Below are 8,272 nucleotides of genomic sequence, written 5' to 3' on the forward strand. Positions count from 1 at the left end.
ATTGGAAACTGGCTCCAATTCTCCTCTATCCCTCAAAAGTTTGAACTTCACCAAATCATTTAAACTTTTAATATCTCATCTATTCCCCAAACTTTGATTTATTCTCTTCAGCACTTTAAATTTTTACTATTTTATACGTTCCCAAAATTTAACAAAAATATGTAAGATGCAAAAAGAGTTGTACACAAATGTCAATCACTACATGAGAAAAGTTTGGACAGTTTTAAAGTTAATCAGAACTTTATTCTCGATAGGATTATCACCATAGGATTTAAATTTTTTGGATTAATGGCATTTATCTCCTCCGAAATTCATCCAAACTGTAAGTTAAACACCAAGATTTGACCAATTTACATCACGACACTTCAAAGTGATAAGTCCACAACAAATATCCTATCAACGTTAGTCAACTAACGTTGACCCTTAGTAGTCTTCTCACGATTCCAACGACACAAAATTTACAAAAGTCCCTAAAATGTTCTTCCACGCATTTGACCATCTCTCTTTCCCTTGCTCTGTTGCCGTGTCCCTACTTTTGCTGTCACCAAACTGCCACCAAAAACCAAGGTTTGTAAAATCGGGATCCAAATCGGATCGATTTTAGTTTCACAGAATCGAATCATAGGATCGGATTATAGAATCGTAACATCGCACCAAAAGCTCCTAAATTTACTAAATTAATGAATTTGAAATTCATATACCATTTTGTACATCTTAAAAGATATCAAATAAATAAGTTACTCATAAATATATAGTATTTTTTATTTACTATCTAACAAGTAATAAAGAAGAGAATATAAACCTGTTATCTGTCATGATTTCAAGTCTTAAAACCAAATGCTTCACAGTTTACACAATCATAATTTCAAATATAAAATAATCATCAACCTTCACAAATACTAAAAAACCAAGCATCCAAAAAGATTTTCACGATCAAAATTAACTACTAGAATGTCATCTGTCAAGTTTAAACAAATATGAAAAAATAAAAAATAAAATAGCAACAATTCATCATTTTCAAGTATCATAATAATTCAGAAATACATTAATTTATAACCAATCATTTTCATCGTTTGAATCAAATTCATTATTCCCATAATCCACATTATCAAAATCATTATTTTCCCAATCATCTTCACCATCCCAATTCTCTTGGAATTCATCTTCGGCATTATCTTCATCACCATCCAAATTAGTATCATCCAAATCATTAGTTCCCATTTGAACATCATTTTCGGGAACCATATCAAGATAATCATCATCTTGGCGGTCGAATTCAATTGAAGGCCCATCATCCTCATCAATAACATGAATCTCTTTCATTTTATTAACTTGTCTTCGACGGACATGGGTTTGACGATCTTCATGATCATCTAAATAAACAAACAATAATAATGAAAGTTACCAAAAACAAGAGAACTTGCAAAATAAAACTAAAAAACTAAAAAAAAAGGATAAACTTTATACTTAAATTGGAAGAAAGAAAGAAACTTACAAACTCTCTGCACATTTCTTGTAAGTATTTCAATTTCATCATCTTCATTTCCCTCTTCATCTGAAGTGTCATATTTGGGATTGTCATCTAGAACTCATAACCAGCTATTTTCTCTTGGAAGAGTTGGATTTTCTCTCTCTGTCACCCATCATCATTTGAAGGCAAATTCTCAAAAGGAATTTCTTCACTAACACGTTGCCTTTGCCTTTGTCTCTCTCTCAACTTCAAGTTGTACATCACAAACACAAGATCATTCATTCTTTTTTGAGCCAAAAGGTTTCTTCTCTTAGAATGTACCTATTGAAATTGAAAAAACTTATACAGTTATACTACGAACTTAAATTCAAATTCTAAACAAAATATTATACTGAATGAGATATTATATTATATGAAAACATTATTACCAATTCAAATGCACTCCAATTTCGCTCACATCCAGAAGAGGTACAAGTTAAACTGAGAATTCGAATGGCAAAATTTTTCAACTCTGGACACTCATCGCCATAAGATTCCCACCAATCAGCTGTAGGAAATTAAAATAAATAACAAATTAATAAAGGTTTTAAAAATAAAAACACAAAGTTCAAATAGTAACTAACCAGGAGATTTCTTGTTTCTTGTTAGTACAGCATTTTCATGACCAAATAATCCATTTGCATGTCGAAAATCATTTAATTGCAAATCAATCTTCACCCTTTCACCAGATTCGGGAACCATCTTAGCAATGCAATCATAAAGGCCACGTTTTATATTTGCATCCGACTGAAAATTTGGACTATATTGAAATTGAGGATTCAAATAATAACCCGCGGCATGTAAATGATGACTCAATTGATCTTCCCATCTTTTATCAATGATAGCAAATGCCGATTCATATCTAGCATATAAACATGAGTTTGGTTAAAAAAATTAACAAAAAAAAAATCCATTCTACTATCCAAAACAGAAATTATAAATGAATTCATAATTAATATGGCACTTTATTTAAAATTTACCTCTTTCGAACATTGTTCACATTTTGTTTGATTTCTTCTTTTGCCTGATCAATAGCTTTATAGAGAAAGCCCATGGCTGGTTTTTCATCAGAATCAACCATCCTCAATACTTTGATAAGAGGCGAAACTATCTTTAAACATAGCTCCACATTTGGCCAAAATTGTTGATTATCAAAAATGATGCTCTCAATTTGTTTCCCCTTTTTTTCTCCTAGCATACATGCTTGTTTTCCACTTATCCAAAGAGAAAAAGGTAAACAAATTCCCTTTCAGCTCGCTGAGACGTCTCATGGTCAAGTATGAAGTAGCAAAACGAGTAACTCCAGGTCTAATCAACTCCTTGCCATTAGTGACCTATTTCATCCAATTAATAACTGTACCCCATGAATAAATATATGTAACCACTGATTTCGCTTTTTGTATGGTAACTTTGTGGAGAGAATCAAACTTTTGAAAATCTTCTAACATTAGGTCAATACAATGAGCAGCACAAGGGGTCCAAAACAATCTTTTTCTCTTTTCCATCAATATTTTTCCAGCTGCCTTTTAATTAGAAGCGTTATCGGTGATGACCTGCACAACATTATCCTCTCCAATTTTTTCCACAATACCATCTAACAATTTAAATAATTTTTGAGCTATTTTTGAAATGTCAGTGGTATCTACCGAAGATAAGAACACAGTACCAGCTAGACTATTCACAAGAAATTTTTCATTGTTCTCTTTCTTTGATCAGACCATCCATCGGACATAATAGTACAACCAGCTTTTTTCCACTCTTTTTTGTACATATTGAGCAAATTCAATGTCTCTTGCACCTCTTTTTTCAAAAAAGTCACTCTCATTTCATGGTATGAAACTAGTTTAAGTCTTTTTCCATATTCTCCCAATTTCCTAATCATTAAAGGAAACAATGGGTTATTTACAGCATTAAATGGAATGGCGCTTGTATAGAACCACCTAGCCATTATTTGACAAACTTCATCTCTATCTTGTTTCTTCCATTTCTCATTTATGGTTGTTTGTCTCACATTCAACCCCCAGATTTTCTCACAACAAAGTTGTCCATAGAACATTTTTTAGCTTGCTGCCTAACTTCTCCTTCTTCTTCTTCTAAATCATACATGGTACTAACCCTTTGTTTTTTTTCCCTTGATTCCTCAGAACTTGCACTTAGTAAATCAAACATTTGGGTTCTAACATCTTCAGGAACGCTGGGACATGGTTCAACATTTGTATGTGTACAAGCTAAATGATGCTTAAGCCTATACACACCACCTGCTCGAGTAATCCCACAGTATTTACACTGAACTTGTTTTTTATTAGCATCAATTTCAATTCCATGATCCCACCTGGGATCCAATCAAGCACCCGGTGCATTTTTTCTACTTTGTTTTTTTGAAGCGGATGAAGACATTTAAGCACTGCCAAATATATTAGAATATTCATAAGAAACCAAGAAATTCATACCAGACCAGCATTTGATAAAAGAAAATAAAGCTAGCATTCAGAAAATAAGCCAGACCAGACCAGCACAAGAAATTCAGTCTTATTACCAATGGTTTTTGCAAGGCCAAGTGCAAATCCAATGAAAACATAGGTAAAGGACATAACAGCAGCAACAATAGAAGTTCAGAAATTAATGCTAGAACAGCAACAATCCATTTGTGTGAATTTTTCTGGAAAATAAAACTTTGCTATGCAAAGACTTCTATTCTATCTACAGGCAAGTAAACAGTGCTGCTTCCTCATGTTTCGTGTATAAAAGTTTAGAAAAAATCCAGTAAAAGAGACTTTTTCTCTTGATATCTAAACAAAAGGTTGGATTTGTGTGTGCAAGGTCACATCATTAGCAAACGGCTTAGCAAAGAAACATCCAAATTTTCTTCAAGTCTAACAGAAAAATATTTGCATTTAGCTAGTTAAGTTAAGGATCATTCATTACATTCAACAAAAAGTTATGATAAGAGAGATTGTAGGTTGTTCTATTCTCTTATAAGGAGAATTGCAATTACCCGATCCCTTGTGTTTAAGTTTTTTGGTAAGTACGCTTCCTTATCTAGTAATGTCTTCTGAATTCTGATTTAGTCTCTAATCATTATTACAAAATAATAATACTCCTAATTCCGATTTCTTCAACAAGTTCAATGGGAAGATTTATGTGGTAGCAGAGTCTCGATTATCAGAGCTTCCTGTGGAGAAGGCAAAAAAGAGTGTACCTAATGGACCCGTTAATGATTCTGAGAGCACAAATCCTAAGACAAAGTGCTGGTGCTTCAGAACCGTCAATAATTTTCAAGCAAGAAAACCAAATTTTCACAAATCCTAATGGACCCGTCAATAATTCCCTTCAACTCAATTCAATCAAAGGCAATATATGTTCAAATACCAAGAAAATCAAATACAAATCACAACTTTATCAATCACCATCTCCCCAAATATCAATTTTCAAGCAAGAAAATAACCAGACTCACATGTGACTTTAATTGAAGTGCTGGTGCTTGAGCTTCAGTGTGGTGGCAGACTGGCAACACGAAAATTGGAGAAGAATGGGTGATGGAGCTTCAAGCTTTGAAGCTTGAAACGGCCAAAATCCAGCGGCAATAGAGGATTTCGTAGCTTGATATTCTTACCGAAGCAATGGGGGCTGGAGCTTGAAGCTTTAAAGCTTGAAGCCTTGAAGCTGTCGGCTGTAGCTTGTGGGTTCTTGGTAGAAGCTGCAGCGATTTCGTCTTGTTACTTTGTTAGTACTTGGTAAGAGCTGCAGCCGTGGTGGTTTGATGGTTTAAATTAGGAATTTGGGTAGCGGAGAGGAGAAGAAAAATGACAAAGAGGACTGCTTGACAGCTTGAGGGGAAGATGAAGAAGAACCGAAGCTTTTTGACAGAGCTTTTTGACTTTGAGGCAAAATTTTTTAAAACATTGCAACTAAAGGCTGCAATTCTTTGATAAATTACAAGCCTACCCCAAATATTTTCATTTACTTGCAAAATGGAGACAAATTAGCAAAAATTTGTAGGATTGAGATAGGATCGTAGGATCATACGATTCTACACGATCCTACCGATCCTACAGCGATTTTACAAAGATTATTGTAATTTGTGATTCTGAGTGCGATCCGAATCGATTTTGATTTTCCGGATCGTACGATCCTACGATCCGAATCGCGATTTTGACAACACTGCCAAAAACTAGCTCTTACTGGCGTTGAATTGGGCACTGGACAGTCACTCTCACGTTTTACATTACCCAATCCATTCCTATCTATAATAGCTAGGAAATTTGAAGTATCAAAAATATTAGAATCCTGTTTACATTAGCCAATCCATTCCTATCTATAATAGCTAGGAAATTTGAAATCTCAAAAATATTAGAATCTAGTTTGAAGTCTCACAAATATTAGAATCCAACAGTGGCAAAATTGGAGACTCTTGGTGGCATCATGTACACAGTTCAAGAAATCCATAGACAACAACATTCCAACATTCGCTTAAGAAAATTCATGGATAACATTCCTTCTATGTTTTTAAACTCGGACCAAACTGGCCGATTAAACCGGCTGAACCAGAAACCGGCCAGTTGTCCAGTCTGAGCCACCTTAAAAAACCTCATTTGAAAAAACTTAGCCAATTCAGTCAAAAATCAGGTTTGAATGGGAATTGATGAAACCAGACAAAATCCGGTTTTTTTCCTTTGCTGTGGAGTAAGATGGATGCTTCTGACTGGTTTTGTGAAGACAAAAAGAAACCCAGTTCTTCGATTTAAAAGATCTTCATGTCAAACCTCCTTAGCTAACCTTCACTTTCCAAAACCCAAAATTTTGACCAAATATGCATGAAGTTCCCATGTCCTAACTCCCAAGTGGATCCCAATTCGCAATGTCTGAGGTGAACAAACACACAAAAGCTATAGAGAGAGTTGAATTGGATTTAGGAGAAAGAGAAAAAAAACAAAAGAAACGAACAAATAAGAGAAGAGAAGAGAGAAGAGGGGAAAAAACAATGAAGAAAAGGGAGAGCTTTCAGGTGAATTTATTGTGTTGTATAAAGGAAGAGAGAGAGAGTTGGTCATTGGTGTAGCTTAGAGGAAGAAAAAGAAGAAAAAGAAACAAAAGAAAGCAAAAAAAGGAAAGCAAGTGATGGCCCAACAAAGAAAGTGGGAGTTCCTAGTTTGGTTTGTCATTTCTTTCCTTTGAAAACCCTAAAATGTTTGGCTAATTATATTTTGGCCCCTATAATTTTAGCAAAATGTAAAATTAACCCATCATATTTTCTAAACTACATTTCGGCTTATAAATTTTAAAGTTATTTAACTGGAGTCCTTTTAGATTAAATCTAAACTCATCAAAGAACTATATAAAGTTGTAAACCATTAATTTAAGGGACACTTTTATATATTACTTTTTATTATATATATTAATAAATATTTATGACATATTTATGATGTCAATCGATTTGATCCTCTATTGAATTCGATCGAATCCATTGACCCTTGACCCCTGAGTTCGGTCGAGTCAATACCCGCGAGTCTCAAAACATATCATTCCCTTACCTATATTAAAAAAAAACTTTTCCACCTCATTCAACTAGTTCACGATTCAATCACAAGCTACCTCTACAAATACATATACATATAGATTGCTGCTATGCAACTAGAATCAAATCTTTTTGGACAAACAAATTCACCGGGGAAATGGGCTCTTTGATTACTAAAGAACTTTAGTCCATGTCTAAGCTTTGCTTTTCAAAATAGTAGTAGATATTACTCAATTGAGGAAAAATTAAATTATTCTACTGAGGGAAGGATTCTAATTGTAGATTAGATCAAGGGATAATTTGATTTGGGTTGTCTAGTGACAAGGAGAAGATATAAGGAGGAAAACATGGGCTGTCTAGTGACAAGGAGAAGAGATAAGGGGGAAAAACATGAAGGGTTAAGGGTAAAGATGGAGAGAGGATTGAGTTGGGAAGATTAAGAGCTTTTTTGTAGCCAGTGGACTGGGGACGAGTAAAGGTTGGGTTTTTCATCTTCGATTTCTTTTTCTTTTCTTTTTTTTTTTGTTAAAACAAGTTTGTTTTCTTTATGTTTTTTGGTGGAAAAGTGTTTTTTTTAAATGGTTTATTACTTTTTAACAAAAATGAAATATTATTACTAACAAGTATTACAACTTTCCTTTTTTTAATAATTCAGCTCTTTTTCTTTACTTTTTCTAAAGTCCTCTTTTATTAAGTACTTTTATAATTTTTCTCTTCTAAATCATTTAAAACACTTCTCGTCACACCAAAAAAAAAAAATTAAAGCTAGGATATTTATGTCATTTCATATATTCTGTTAGCTGTGGTTGGATGCTACTGCGAGGAAGTTATTGTAATTTGGTCAAACTAGAAGGTTTAACTTGTAGTTTGGACGGACCTCAAGGGAGGTAAATGTAATTAATCCTAAATTTTTCACAAACCTTGTACATATCTTGAAATCTATTTAACGACTTCAATTTCATATTTGTTTTTATAATTTATTTTCACATTGCTACCTGATAATTTTCTTTCAACTATTAAATTCTTTAGCCTTTAATTTATAAAATTGTTTATGCAATTCTAACATAAGAAATTTATTTACAATTACCATAAAATGATCATATCTAAAAGTACAAAAACAACATTCTTATTCTACAAATTGCTTTAGCTTATCTCTATATGTTAATTATTTCATTGTGTTATAAAAAATAGTTTGAGCAATGTAATTTTTAATGAGCTTATAATATCCCGATTAATTGACTATTGAA

At 33.2% G+C, this 8,272-nt stretch overlaps 1 protein-coding gene across 3 annotated transcripts; it reads right to left on the reverse strand.

Moving 5' to 3' along the window:
• Positions 1 to 1,014: 1,014 nt before the first annotated feature.
• On the reverse strand, positions 1,015 to 5,365 carry LOC113696690 (uncharacterized). Of its 3 annotated transcripts, none has more exons than XM_072055705.1 (6): positions 4,965 to 5,365; positions 2,491 to 2,844; positions 2,095 to 2,372; positions 1,900 to 2,018; positions 1,496 to 1,792; positions 1,015 to 1,373 (listed from the first exon to the last, which is right to left on the reverse strand). In XM_072055705.1, exons 2-5 carry the CDS (start codon positions 2,706 to 2,708, stop codon positions 1,637 to 1,639), a joined length of 771 nt encoding a protein of 256 aa, XP_071911806.1. In that variant the 5' UTR covers positions 2,709 to 2,844; positions 4,965 to 5,365; the 3' UTR covers positions 1,015 to 1,373; positions 1,496 to 1,636. The 3 variants fall into 3 exon arrangements, with proteins under 3 accessions (XP_071911806.1, XP_071911805.1, XP_071911804.1); XM_072055704.1 differs by having other exon boundaries at positions 2,491 to 3,914; XM_072055703.1 differs by lacking the exon at positions 4,965 to 5,365 and having other exon boundaries at positions 2,491 to 4,958.
• Between the last annotated feature and the right edge of the window lie 2,907 nt (positions 5,366 to 8,272).

Source organism: Coffea arabica, chromosome 6e (genome assembly GCF_036785885.1).
Source record: "Coffea arabica cultivar ET-39 chromosome 6e, Coffea Arabica ET-39 HiFi, whole genome shotgun sequence".
In the NCBI taxonomy this organism is placed as follows: Eukaryota; Viridiplantae; Streptophyta; class Magnoliopsida; order Gentianales; family Rubiaceae; genus Coffea; species Coffea arabica.